This window comes from Ictalurus punctatus, chromosome 24, assembly GCF_001660625.3.
Source record: "Ictalurus punctatus breed USDA103 chromosome 24, Coco_2.0, whole genome shotgun sequence".
In the NCBI taxonomy this organism is placed as follows: Eukaryota; Metazoa; Chordata; class Actinopteri; order Siluriformes; family Ictaluridae; genus Ictalurus; species Ictalurus punctatus.
In genome coordinates, this window is record NC_030439.2 from 1,328,938 (window position 1) to 1,344,777 (window position 15,840).

The window sequence follows — 15,840 nt, forward strand, 5'->3', positions numbered from 1 at the left end:
TATTCCAAATAACTAGAAAGCAATAATACATAGATAGATAGATAGATAGATAGATAGATAGATAGATAGATAGATAGAGTTAATATATGTAAACCACTGTTTATTTAGTGAACACAATGTAGCATTTTACACTCTCTTTATTCAGCAAGGTACCGATATTAAAGTGTTGTATCTCTAAAAGCAACTCGCACAAGAATTGATTTTAATGTCAACATTAATTTACCTCATAACTTCCATCTTGCTGTGTTTCTTTTAATTTTCTGAGCTTTAAAAGCTAATATATATATATATATATATATATATATATATATATATATATATATATATATATATATATATAGTAGCATAGCATTGTGATTTTTTTATCTTGATTTTGGCATTCTGTTGAGTTCTGATATTGAATACCTCCTGAGATAGTTCTATTGGGTTGTATCTCCACGGGAGAGGTTGGTCTAAGGCCGGGTTGAAAGCTAGGTCACTGCGTCTAACTAATATGAAAATTTCAGAGAGCACGCCATGTTATTTAACAAAGACTGTCAGTGAGAAAGATTAATCAGAGACGAAATGGAAACTGGGTCACCGAGGGGTCAGGCAAAGTTGGTGGTGATTAGCCTAACACTTCTGACTTCTGAGTGCTGCACACAGTGGGGTCCAGGGATCGCCCACGCTGAGTTTTCGCAAAAATTCATCGCACGTGGATTATTAAAGCAAACTTTATAAGAGTATCAGGGTTCAGTGTCACGAAGATCGTCGTTAAATGGTAGAGCGGGCATCACATTAGGCACACACAATCTCTCTTTACCAGTCAAGATAACCTCGCGATGCTTTGCGATGGGAGACTCAGCCCATGTCAGTTATAGATTACCTGACAATGGGAAAGTCTCGGAAATTGGCGAGATACCTGTAGAAAGGGAAAGGTAGGCAATATTTCCATTTATAACAAATTGTGTTGTGACTACAAACTAAAGTGGATAAGCTCTGGTTTCCTATCCTAAGGAAAATCAATGGAGCAGAAAAGAGAATGAATTGATATAATGAAGCAAACAACAAACATTCAAACAGGAGCACAAGCAAACAAAAAAATATAATTCATAAAACTTAATCTGTACTGTAATGTTTCAAATAATGCCAATTTTAACTAAATGCCTTTTTAAGGAAAGGTCAATAATGGATGTGAGAGTAATCTTTATATTTGATATGCTACTATGTCCCAAAGGTAGGCACTATTTTTATTATTATTATTATTATTATTATTATTATTATTATTATTATTATTATTATTATTATTATTATTATTATTATTATTGGGGCATACTCTCCTTCCAACTGACAAGAATTTCTTTACAATGATCTAAACTGTTTTAATATGAATTTAATATGAATCGAAGGCCTTGGAATAGTGAAAATAAGGATAACATTGTCTTCAAAGATAGAATTTCATATAACACTATATAAAGAATTGATAAAGTTTTTAACAAATGTAACTATAATTTTTGAGTTACAAGGCTGTTTCATTGATTACGGAGGTGATACTTGCGTTTGTTTCAGATCCTGTATGTATTTATATTTAAGCTTTGGTGTTGTTAGGTAATGCTCGCAAATTATTTATGTGCTGTATTAAAGGCCCAGCACACGAATCTAAATTATAAGAACTGATGTAAATGCATGCAGCGAAATTGATGCACAAATCAAATTCTGCTTTCATTGAACGCTATTATTCGCGAATGCCTGGCCTTTCGGGGCTTGTGTCTGTGCTTGCTTATTTGACATATTTCTCTCGATTTTCTACTGCGGAACATGCACCATGTTTCTGTGTTTGAAAAATGACCTAAATAGAGTCAAAGTATATTACTGTAAACCAGTGGTTCTTACAGTGGCGTTCAGTGTATTATTGTGTTCTTAAATCAAACCTCAGTAACTCATATAGTCGCCTATAAATAATGTCACCTTGGACCTAGAATTAAAAAAAAAGAAGCTCCAATAGCCAGACTATTATTGTACTCGATTAAATAATGGGCGAAATATTTAATTATGAATATTTTAATATTTGTATAATATTTGTAATTGTACTAAATATGTTAATATTCAATTAGGATTATGTTCATAAATCTGTACTGATGGTCCCGAATTTATTTTCTGGTGAAAGTAGTCCAAGGTTTGAGAACCTCTGCTGTAAATAACTGTTTGTCATCACATGCGGATTATTATGCAGAGACTAGGAAATTAGAACCCTTGAGGTTCTTCGTTGGTCCAAATGGGGGTAACCGTTAAATGGTCTATGTAGAACAGGTGTTTCCCTGTCAGAAGGAGTTCCAAGTACAACCAGATGAGCTCTTGTTTATTCAATGGACCGTTAAATAAACCTTGAAGCACCCTAAACTGCAGGTGAATGCTTATGTAAATTCTGATAAACACATTTTCTTCGGTTCGTTTTGTTAATCGATGCCAAGATTTTATATGAGAGTCTATGAGAGTCTGCACGGTACTATAACAGAATTTCTGCTCCTTTTATTAACTGAATGAATGCGTCTAGAAATCTGATAGGCCTGTTATTAATTTCTAAGGAGAAACTAAGGACTGTATACTTATTCTTATTTATCCTCTTGTACAACCTATTTCAAACAGTAGGTTTATCTTCTCCGTGTGCATATTTATTTCAACGAACTCCTAATCATCTATTTATTGGTAACATTTTTAGATTTAATATTTTTGTTACGTTTTCAAAGAAACAGAGACGCGTGGTTAGTCCGTCAAATTGTCGTTGTGCGCGTTCTTAGCCTGCTATTGGTGCTTGTTTACCCGGCACCCACGGAAGATTTTGATTGGTCTTTTTTTCCACGTGACTGGACAACTTCGTACATTTGACAGAGGGAGTAGGTGGGTTTTTGAAGAGATCTGGAAAAAGACAGTGCGATAAAAATAGAATTGTTGCACATCACAAATTAATGACCATGAGTTCATACTTGATCAATTCGAATTACATCGAGCCATCTTTCCCGCCCTGCGAAGAATACGAAGACAACGGCTACATCTCCGTCTCTTCAGACTACTACGAGCGACCGAAAGAATCAGGCTTCTCCCATCACGAAGGGGCAACATACCCGCGATCAAACTACCAAGACCCGAGCTATGATTACGGGAACACCTCGACCAACGTCCTCGCCGATTTCAACGATCGGCTTCACATACAACCTCGGTCTGTTCCACAAAATCATGGGCCCCACCTGGGTACCGAGGGCTGCACAACGACCGCGAACAAGGATTGTAGCCTCGTCACTGAAGCTCACTCTGACCCGCAGAAGGGAAAAGAGCCGGTAGTCTATCCCTGGATGAAAAAAGTCCACGTTAATTCGTGTAAGTATATGTAACGGTCAATAAAACACCGGTAATCAATTTGAAGGTGTTCGTCGGAACACATGAAATGAACCTGTTAAGTAACATGTTTGACCCTTATCTGGACGATTTACTACCCCGGACGAGTTGCCTAGGTAATTAGGAGCCCTCGTAAATTTTATTATCTGTTTTGTTTCTACCCTGCCATCTGCTTCTGTTTCATGCGATCTTAAAGACGCCCCGTCGTTTATACGTGGTTTTCGTTAATAATTATACCTTTGGGCATGTTGGATCACATATAACTGCCCCAAACTAGACACATCAGGGCTGGTTGAAAATGAAACACATAATCGAATCCAACCATGTAAAACACACCTACAGGCTACTGTTTTTCAAGATTTAGTGGCTGCTTGGTGTTCATGGTCATCCACCAATACCATGTGTATCTATGATATCTTTTTGTTTATTTATTTGTTTAGTGACCGCGAACTACTCTGGAGGAGTGCCTAAGAGGTCACGCACCGCCTACACTCGCCAGCAAGCTCTTGAGCTTGAGAAGGAATTTCACTTTAACAGGTACCTGACCCGCCGTCGTCGTGTGGAGATAGCGCATACGATGTGTCTGTCAGAGCGACAGGTAAAAATCTGGTTCCAGAACCGTCGCATGAAGTGGAAGAAAGACCACAAACTGCCCAATACAAAGATCCGTTCTAGCAGCTCTTCTTCCTCCAGCCACCAAGTGAAAGCGGACGCGGGCCAGCAGCAGCAGACGTTACTTCCCACTCCATGTTCATTAAGTCTATAATGGTGGAAGAACATTAGAACTGAGCAAGACGAGAGAATACAAAGCAGTATTCGGACTAACTTCACAGTGTTAATTTCTATTTAACATCGAAGGAGGGGGTGCTTCAGTCTGCCTCTCCCATTCAAATTGATCTATTTGTCACCTTTCTTTACTCAGACGTTTTGAACTGGAGAATCCACCCATCTAACGGGTAGATCACTTTGCTTCTTTTTGTTGTTGTTGTTCTTTTCTGGAATAATGAAAGAGTTTAACATGACATTCTTGCTGTCGATATTAGACCATGTCCGTCATTACGAATAGGAAGAGTGAATCTTACATTTGGACCGGAGTTCTCTTCGTGGACGTGGGCTGTGATGCGTGTACAAATGAATTAAAGCACAAATGTAGGACTAATCATTCTAAAAATAATCCGTAAACTTGGTCTTTGTTAGTTCCATGTATTTGTGTGTGGTGTGTTTTATGTCATTCAAGCTGTGAATACTTAGTGTACTTAGTTATTTGTACACCAGTGCAATGCTGTAGCATTTGAAGTACTTGTATCGTGGAAATAATAAACGCGTCTATTGTCAGTAATTCGTATATATATATATATATATATATATATATATATATATATATATATATATATATATATATATATATATATATATATAGATCAGACAGACTCAATCCAATGCTGCTTAAAGAGCCCTTTGTGTCTAAAATGCTATAATGTATAAAACATTACTCGTAAACGTTACTCCAGAATGCTTTAAAATACAGTTGATCAAAATGTTACATGGAAGAGTCCATTGTGTCTAACAGGTATTCCACCACAATAAATGCTGGTTTAACTACAGCCATAAATCACAGGCAACGTACATATATTTTTGTGCGTCATCTCTGAGCAAGTAATGTTGATAGAACTAAGAAATAACACTTTATTCACTTGCCATTTCAGTTGTATTCTCCGCAGACTTTCATGGAGCTACTGAGTTTTATACTCAATTAAATATAATTAAGCCTTTAATGAAGTCGGTCTTATACTTAACCTCTGTACTGATGTTTAAAAAAAATCTTATCAAAATAATGTACTCTGCCGGAGGTTAATTTATTCAATCCTGACAATTTACAAATAAAAATATAATGAAAAATAATGCTCCAATATAAAACAATTATGCTAATCTGTATTATATAGGCTCCGGATCCAATTTCTCCGGGTCTATGTTTAAACTTAACCTTTACACGCTGTTTAAGTAATTGTTATCCTACCGTTACTAGGCAACATTTAAATAACTGGGCTTGGGTGCGATTCGAGAGAGCACTGTGGAATCAATTAATTCAATTATTTAAAAAAAATAAAGAAAAAGTATTACGTTATAAATAAGCATCACGTTTCTCATCAAACTCACTCTCATTGCTTATACCCAACTTAACGCAAACGAGTTTCTAATTACTAGATTGAATTATGTAGAGTGAGCGTGATCAATTCACGTAAATCAATTATATAATGAAATATCAAAAGGATGTTGTCACTGACAGGAATTATAACTGTAGTTTTACACCATTAACACGAGTAACACATTTGTGGGGGAAATGCGCAGGGTTGATGATGTGGCCGTCTCAGAAAGTGAGTGACATGGGTTTAGTATATATATATATATATATATATATATATATATATATATATATATATATATATATATATATATATATATATATATAATGTATATATATGCATACATATATATATACACCTCTCATGTATTATTTTAAATTTATATATATATATATATATATATATATATATATATATATATATATATATATATATATATATATATATATATATATATATATATGTGTGTGTGTGTGTGTGTGTGTGTGTGTGTGTGTGTGTGTGTGTAATTAAGTGGCTTATATCGTTCAGGATTTCAGGTTAAGGCAGGCGCCTATATATGTTTTTTTCTATTATTACCAGCAGGTTGTTGTCTTTTAAGGAAGTTATTTTTGTCTTGTGCGATGCCAGACAATCTGTACACGTTCGCCATTGATTCACTATTATAATTAATAGTTCTGACTTTGAAAATCTCTCTTATGAAAATGTTTATTGTAACAACAGACCTCTAAAGCACCTTTTCATCGCAGCTAAAAAATGACCTAAGTGTCAGGCGGTACCTGCCAAATAGTTCTGAGTTCAAGCAAAGGACACAGATTAGCTGTCCAATCATTGAAGTGCAGCACTATGCACGACCCCTGACCTCTGACCTTACTATCTCAAGTGCCCTTTCATGCAATCTTTTTTTTGGACGCGTGGGGCAGTAGTGAAACTCGAACGTAACGCGGTAAAGCGGTAAAACAAACAAAAAAAACCCCAAACCCAAATCAAACGTTATATACATTTTCAGTACAAGAAAATTATACAGAAATGCAGCAGAATTTTGCAGTTTACTGAAAGAGGAAGGAATTTTCAGTCAGTAAGCTTTTTAGTCAAAGTAGTAGGTCTATATAGGCCTTATGAAACTTCCAATGTGTATGTGTTTTCAGTATCTTGACATGTTGTAAACAAGATTGGTGACATTTTCTGTTAAGAGACTTTAATATAACATTTATTGACCGAGCATCTACAGGTGTCTACACTTTGTAAGAGAGAGAGAGAGAGAGAGATTTCCCCCTCTTATCTTATTCATTTTAGGAATAATACCGGAACGGCTGGAGAGCAAACGACTGATTAGAACGGCTAGGCTATATAACAGGTACTAATGTCCTTTGGACGTTCCACAATATTAAATGCAACAACAAATTGTTAAAAAGCGTGAATAAATAATAATAATAAAAAATACCACAGCACACATTCAAAGGTCTTGTGGGTCAGAGCTGTTTTAGTAGCACCAAGGGTGTTATATATATATATATATATATATATATATATACACACATACACACACAGTGGTGTTTGAAAGTTTGTGAACCCTTAAGAATTTTCTTTATATCTGCATAAATATGACCTAAAACATCAGATTTTCACACAAGTCCTACAACTAGACAAAGAGAACGCGATTAAACAAATGAGACAAAAATATTATACTTGGCCAATATTACATGTCTGTGAGTGGGAAAAATATGTGCACCTTTGCATTCAGTAACTGGTATGAGCCCCTTGTGCAGCAATAACTGCAGATAAACGTTTGGGGAAAGTGTTGATCAGTCCTGCACATCGACGTGGAGGAATTTTATCCCGTTACTCAGTACAGAACAGCTTCAACTCTGGGATGCTGGTGGGTTTCCTCACTTGAACTGCTTGCTTCAGGTTCTTCCACAACATTTTTATTGGATTAAGGTCAGGACTTTGACTTGGCCATTCCAAAACATTAACTTTATTCTTCTTTAACTGTTCTTCGGTAGAACGACTCGTGTGTTTAGGGGCACTGTCTTGCTGCATGACCCACTTTCTCTTCAGTTTCAGATCATCGACAGATGTCCTGACATTTTCCTTTAGAATTCACAGGCATCATTATATTATAAACCATAATATTACCACTATCACATTCACGTGATATTTAACTGCAGAAGGGCAGCAATGTTCTCTTTGGAGAACAGTGGCTTTCTCCTTGCAACCCTGCCATACACATCATTGTTGTTCAATATTCTCCTGATGGTGGAATCATGAACGAATGTCAGTCAATGTGAGATAAACTTTTAGTTGCTTATATGTTGCCCTGGGTTCCTCTGTGACCTTGTGGACTATTACACATCTTGCTCTTGAAGTGATCTTTGTTGGTCTCCACTTCTGGCGAGGGGAACAATGGTCTTGAATTTCCTCCATTTGTGCACAATCTATCTGACTGCGGATTGGTGGAGTCCAAACTCTTTAGAGATGGTTTTGTGACCTTTTCCAGCCTGATGAGCTTCAACAACTCTTTTTCTGAGGTCCTCAGAAATCTCCTTTGTTCGTGCCATGATACACTTCCACAAACACGTGTAGTGAAGATCAGACTCTGATAGATCCCTGCTCTTTAAATAAAACAGTATGCTCACTCACTCACACCTGATTGTCATCCCATTGATTCAAAACACCTGACTCTTATTTCACCTTCAAATTAACTGCAAATGCTAGACGTTGACATACTTTTGCCACTCACAGATATGTAATATTGGATCATTAATTTACTCAATAAATACATGACCATGTATAATTTTTTGTATAATATATATTGAGGACCAAGTATAATATTCTTGTCTCATTTGTTTCAGTGGATCTATCTATCTATCTATCTATATCAATATCTATATGTGTGTGTGTGTGTGTGTATATATATATATATATATATATATATATATATATATATATATATATATATATATATATATATATATATGCACACACACACAGATGCATCTAAAAAAAAATAGAATATCGTGTTTTTTTCCGTAATTTAAATCAAAAGTAGAACTTTTCACATATTCTAGATTCATTACGCATAAAGTGAAATATTTCAAGACTTTTTTAAAAAATCAGAAATCCAGTATCTCAAAATATTAGAATAAAGAATTTATAAGGAAAGATATATTATCCTGCTGAAAGAGGCCACTTATATTATGGAATACCGTTGACATGAATGGATGTACCTGGTCTGCAACAATGTTTAGGTAGGTGATATGTGTCAAAGTAACATTCACATGAATGCCAAGACCCAATGTTTCTCAACAGATCATTGCCCAGAGCATCACACTGCCTCTGCCGGCTCACCTTCTTCCCATAGTGCATCCTTGTGCCATCTCTTCTTCAGGTAAGGATGCACACACACCTGGCCATTCCAATGACTGTGTATGTATGTATGTACCAATCAAGTCTACAGTCATGTGATTTCTTGTTTGTGTACAAGTGAGTTGGATGCTGATTTTTATTTTATCCGCATAGACTTTTTCATTATAAATTTGCGTGCAGCTATATTCACTCTTAGTCTAATGTGTGAGAATGAATAGGCCTAGTTAATATTAACCTTATATATATATATATATATATATATATATATATATATATATATATATATATATATATATATATATATTTACTTCTGCTTGCTTACAATGTTCCCAAAAGGATCAGGTTGTGGAGAGATGGTTTGTTTACAATGAGCATTATCTGTAGTAGAAATACATATTCCTCTCTAGTGGTAGGCGATTACAGAGCCGTTTCTGTATGATCACACTAGTGATCTGGCCACAACAAACCACGCGTCACAATGGTGATGTTACTCTGTATATACCACCAGTATTGTCATTTTTAATGAGCTTTCATGACAGTACTATACATATATATATATATATATATATATATATATATATATATATATATATATATATATATATATATATTAAAAACCATGAACAGTTATATTTAGATGATTTTAGTAGTTTTAACAGATTTTTAATAACTCCGAAATCACACAACACAGAACAATTTTACACTGTTCACTAATAGGGTGACATGCAAAAGCAGGTCTGCAGCCTTAATGTCATACTCAAAATGACGTCTATTTCTTGCATGAAATCTATAACACGAGCACATGACAAACGCTATAAACCTTTATATATATAGCCGTTGTGATTACATGACACATTGCCGGAACAATTTGTCTTTATTTTCAGCACACTATACGCTAGTTTGCCTCCGGCCATATAGAAAGAAAACTCTTAATAAATAAATGTAAACAGCAAAACTAACAGATATTGGCTACATATTAAGCACGTTTGAAACAATGGTAGGTCTTTGTTACGAAAGAAATCGTCATGAATTTAGTAAATCTTAACATTTCAGTAAGATTTTTAATCGGGGCATCTTAATGCTTTTCCATGGTGATGATTGTCTTATTATTATTATTATTATTATTATTATTATTATTATTATTATTATTATTATTATTATTATTATTCGCCTTGATATTGGCACATATAAACTATTTTGGATGGGTTTTGGCGTTAACCATATCCTTTCTGTGCCGGCATTACCTTATTTGTCGAGAACGTGCAAGTCACGGTATTTATATGTAATCTCCACGTGGGTTTTAATGTCGGAAAAGTTCAGATGAGATGGCGAAGAAGGACACTGAGGGCTTCTCTTGGTGCTCCCTGGCTGAAATGGGGCAGCATTTGTAAGAGTTAAACAACTGAAACAAACATTTGAAGCAAGTTAAATACAATACTCTGCCTTAAGGAATTGTTAAATTATGGTAATTATGGTCAAAAGCGTCGTTTAAAACTAATCACTGCTGGGTTTTCAACAAATCTTAATTAGAGAGGATTAAAAAAAGCCCTCTAATATAAAATAACTCCCTGAAAGGTAAATTGGACTAAGTTCAAGAAACTTTTACTTCCGCAAATAAAAATGTCCTAGGGCAACTTGAAGGCAGGGAATGGGGGAGGCTTTATGTCCGATTGAGTTGATTAATGGTCTTCAAGTCTACGACATCCGCTAGACTCGCCACGCGGGTTAAACAATGTCTTGTCGAAAATGAGCACCAAAAATGCCACACCACAGACATCTCGTGAGACAGATGACCTCCCACGAGCCCTCTATTTCACAAGCATTACTATGATAGAACATATCCACAATACAAGCTTATTAAATTTATGGTTATATTGTAGCTAAATTGTGGCATGAATTCATACAAGTGACTGAACGTTATACGTTGAGATATTATCGATAGTGTTGTTGGTACTCTGCGTTGTAAGGTTGAACCACTCTCCACGTCTTTCTGTAAGGGGGGTGGGGGTGGAGGAGAAGCACCTTAATCGCCGAAAGAGGGCCTCATTTCCCGGATGACTGCTATACTCTCTGATGCGCAAATTCAACTGAGTGCTGCATTTGCCATTGTCCACACATGATTTTTGTTCTTTAGCAAGAGAATGGGAGGGGAGCAAAAAAAAAAAATTGTGGAAACACTTAGCTCCCGATAATGGAAAGAAAGTCCAGTGTTGAATGATCAGCATGTCAACCATAGCCAGGGATTTCCTCGTGCAGAAAAGCTCCAGCCTTCTAGGCTTCACACCCATTCATCTACAATCAACAGACACTTGAAACTTTAAATAGGTCTATCCTCACCTCGCGCAAGCGCACTCACCGCCACCGCCACAACCTGGTTATAAAGTCAAAGTTCATCTGATGTAATGTGGTGCAAAAAAAAAAAAAAAAAAAACTTCGACGAGGACGTTAAAAATGATGTAAAAATATGGAAGTTTCGAAAGTACCGGTCCTCGGTCACTCAGTGATCCGACTGCGTGGCAGACTGACCCCACTGTGTTTCACATATTGAAATAAATGTTATAAAGCTGGGTCGTGAATCACGTGACCAGGGCGCTAAATATGGATGTGAAATAATGGTAAGAGGAGACTAGGAAGTGGAGGATGTGTTGTGCGATGAAGCTTTGATTCTTTTAACGTGCGATCCCACTCCATTCAAAAGAGTGGGGCTATTATGTCTATAGTGAAGACAGACAGACAGACAGACAGACAGATAGATAGATAGATTGATAGATGGTATTACGTTGCTGGACGAGTGTTTTGCGTCATAAAAAGAGGATCCCTGCACAAGGAGGATGGATTTTATTTTGAGGTATTTCCGTTGATTGTTCATTACTCTCATGAGTTATTGCAGCTCTGGGAAATGGTCAGTGGCAGTAAGCTCGCGTTGAATGAACGTCACATTTAAGAATATTTGGTAGTTCTGATTACATTACAGTGTAATTATTGTTTCATTTTTTTCTCTCCAAAAATGATATTGTAACGGCATGCAAAGACATATCTAAAAACAACAACAACAACAACAACAACAACAACAACAACAACAACAACAACAAAAACTTGTCTATCTATCTACAGTCAGGCATCACGTCCTCTTCAGCAACATATTTCTAAGCTAAAAAAAATCTAAATCAAAATTGTTTGTGGCGGTATTCCCACTAAACTACTGACTGGACTATTTAGAAATGAACAGTAATTTTGTCTTAAATAGCAATGCATCAATGACAAATAATTGATTATTAGGAAATAGTGTGGCCTACAATCCGTCTCTAAGAAAATGCCATTTGTATTTCTTCATTATAATTAGATTATCTGATATAAATACATTTACATTCCAATTATTCATTCCTTAGTTATATAGAATAGTTCAGTCTTTTAATCATTTAGCAGCATATACAAATATTGTATGAGTTGTATGACCTTTTCAGTTGTAGAGAATAGGCTAAGTAATTATTGACTCTTTTAAAGAGCACACGACGGCGCGATTATGGTTTACAAAGCATTCTAGTTTGAAGAGTGTGTAAATAGGGTTCTTCCCATAATAACAAATCAAAAGGAAGACAATAAAACTCAAAGGAGCATCGTAGGGTCGTTTCAAGTCCGCAAGGGAAAAGATGAGATAAAGCGAGACGGAGTAGCATCCAGGCGCGGGCAACTACGCCGAGGTCACGGCACTCGAGCCTTGATTTATGGGCCGGGGGACTCTGGGCAGCTGCTGGTCACGAGCTAATGACTATTCGATCCGAACTCAAAAAGAAAGGAGGGAAGGAAAGAAGAAAAATTTAAGGAAGAAAGAGAGAATAAAAAAGGCAGATATATAGAAACAAATGCTATGATTATTGAAAAGAAATTGAAAGCGTAAACGTTCTATACTGGAATTGTTACTTTTTTGGTATCCTCCATGTTATTATTATTATTTTTTTTTTACTGTGTTTACACTGTTGCTATGGACATATTTTAGAATATAGTTTTCACTTTTGTTGTTGTACATACAAAAATTCCCAGTGTTGAATTATTTCCGACACTATTGGACCCAAATGAACACTGGGTAACTGTAAATTCAAGTCTTCCGTAAAACGCAATCTTGCACATTATTATTATTATTATTATTATTATTATTATTATTATTATTATTATTATTATTAGTAGTAGTAGTAGTAGTAGTAGTAGTAGTAGTACTTTGCTTGTATCTTTCTCATTTGTAAGCCGCTTTGGATAAAAGCGTCTGTTAAGTGAATAAATGTAAATGTAAATGTAGTAGTAGTAGTAGTATTGTTGTTATTATTAGTATTATCAGTATTATCATTATCATTAGTAGTAGTAGTAGTATTATCAATATTATTATTGCTATCATTATTATTAGTAGTAGTTGTAGTAGTATTGTTATTATTATTATTATTATTATTATTATTATTATTATTATTATTATTATTAGTAGTAGTAGTAGTAGTAGTAGTAGTAGTACTTTGCTTGTATCTTTCTCATTTGTAAGTCGCTTTGGATAAAAGCGTCTGTTAAGTGAATAAATGTAAATGTAAATGTAAATGTAGTAGTAGTGATATTGTAGTTATTACTAGTATTATCAGTATTATCATTATCATTAGTAGTAGTAGTAGTATTATCAATATTATTATTGCTATCATTATTATTAGCAGTAGTTGTAATAGTATTGTTGTTATTATTATTATTATTATTATTATTATTATTATTATTATTAATGTTGTTGTTGTTATTGTTTTGTTTAGGCTGTGTTTAGAACGTTTATAATAAAAAAAACCCTTTTTATTACCAATTTCTTTCTACAGATTTAAATTAAACTAACCTACAGGAGACTGTGTCCCTTTTACGGTATCTTTTAAAAGGGTAACACACGTAGTTATACAAACTCAAACTATGGTTTAGAGGTGCAATTTGTCATTTTAAAATGATATTGGAACAGTTCCAAATGAATAGGTTTTCATGTCTTGATTTGTAGATTGATAGGCCATATCAATGAAATATAGCCCCTCAGGTCTTTGCTTACTTGTAATGCAGAATCACTGGGCTTCTTCACTATCGTGTTAACAATTAGCCAGTCAAAAAAAAAATCCCCGAACAATCATTATAATAAAAACAATGGAGTAAATAATTAACCAAGTGCTGAGTCTATGAAAAAAAATGCACACTCGTGGATTTTTAGGATCCCACACACCAACCCACGCCGTGCTATGCTAGCGTTCACCTTTGTATGTCTGTGTGAGCACTTCAATTTTATTTTTTTAAAATGCTGTTAATAAAAGGTAAGTATGAGTGGACACCCCAAATTCCGTGTTATTTTATTTATTTTATGCGGAAATCTAGACAATATATTTTTTACATATCCTTTTTATTTCTTCTACTGTGTGTGTGTGTGTGTGTGTGTGTGTGTGTGTGTGTGTGTGTGTGTGTGTGTGTGTGTGTGTGTGTGTGTGATAGATTGTACCTAGCATCAGCCTAGTTTATGGAGCAATGGTAACAAAGCAAAAATAAACCTTCAAGGCCAACATTTTCCGCTTATTTTGCCATGATTTCGAAAATGTGCTCCTTACACTGTAAGGTATTTTTTTATGTGTGTAAATATGATATTATCTGCTTTCCATGCTTTTAAAAGGGATTGTGATATTTCTATTTAAACTTCATTTCATTAGTTGCACAATGGTGGCATTCTGTTTCGAAGGAGTTTGCTGAGATTTGTGCATGTGTCGGTGTGTCTGCGTGCACGCGCTTTGATGTGTCTATATGTGCATGTTGAAGGACTCACTTAAGCGCAGCCCATTGCCAGATTTAATGTCGGGCATTAGAACAAGGACACGTCTTTGGCTTATGTATGTTCAAGCGCCAGGACCAGGGCGCAAGGGACCGTAATCTCTCTTTTGTACCGGTTCACGTGAACCTAAAGGTTTTTTTTTCTGAGCACCTTCAGCTCGGCGGTTTGTTTTTAGCTCCTTCAGGCAGGGCTCCTGAAAGTGCGATTTTGCTGCTGTTTTTCCGACTGAACTTTTCTCTGGAGCCGCTGAATGAGAGCAGCTCGCACCGTGCTGTGCGCTGATCGGCACAAGCGAAGGTAAGAAAGCGAGAAGCGGAGGCTATCTATCGCGTGGATGTTTAATAGCGGACTTTTGTGATTTATGACCGCGCGACATAAATCTCGGTTCAGGGAGAGTTCACACTCACACATACACACACTCGCTCACTCATAGACAAGCCAGATTCCTCTAGTGCGGCAGCGGGGGTCTTCATGCTGTGCAGCTCGGGCTTCTTACAGTTTCGTGTGAGAGAAACTGAGGAGGGATTTTCATTTAACTTGTTAACCTTTGTATTAAACAGCTTTTATTTTGTTTCTTATACATTTCATAATTTATAAAAATATATAAAACAAAACAAAACAACAACAATACTACTACTACTACTACTACTACTACTACTACTACTAATAATAATAATAATAATTATTATTATTATGTTGCAGGCTTATTTTTTTTTTTTTACTAATTGATGTAGACTACAATTTGGGGTTTTAATTATTAAATTAAATTATGAACTGAAATAATTGATTAACATTTCCCCCCCACTACTACTACTTATAATAATAATAATAATAATAATAATAATAATAATAATAATAATAATAATACCTATTGTTATTATTATTGTTGTTATTGTTATTATTATTGATGTTGTTGTTGTATTGTATAAGTGTAATTATCTGCAACTAATTTTGAATATCGTGTTACTTATTTAAGTTCTTACCTGTGAATTTTGTCCAGATAATATATTATACTCTTCCAATGAATAATGTTAGATAAAATATTTGTAATTAGGCCTGTTTGTTATAAGTTTTCTGTTGTATAAACATCACAGTTTATCTTATATATAGAATGTATTATATTGTTTGGATTAT

The 15,840-nt window shown here is 35.1% G+C and overlaps 1 protein-coding gene across 4 annotated transcripts in view; it reads left to right on the top strand.

The window, feature by feature from the left end:
* hoxa3a (homeobox A3a) overlaps nucleotides 1–15,840 on the top strand; it is a 43,352-nt gene that overhangs the window by 21,630 nt on the left and 5,882 nt on the right. Inside the window, exons 3-4 of one of the 4 annotated variants that reach the window (XM_047150416.2) lie at nucleotides 3,010–3,354; nucleotides 3,813–4,574. In XM_047150416.2, coding sequence (XP_047006372.2) covers nucleotides 3,010–3,354; nucleotides 3,813–4,138 — 671 coding nt within the window. In that variant the 3' untranslated portion in view covers nucleotides 4,139–4,574. Of the gene's footprint in view, nucleotides 1–3,009; nucleotides 3,355–3,812; nucleotides 4,575–8,828; nucleotides 8,908–14,002; nucleotides 14,201–14,228; nucleotides 15,004–15,840 lie in introns of those variants that run through there. The other 3 variants (XM_017455013.3, XM_017455011.3, XM_017455009.3) reach the window with 3 other exon arrangements.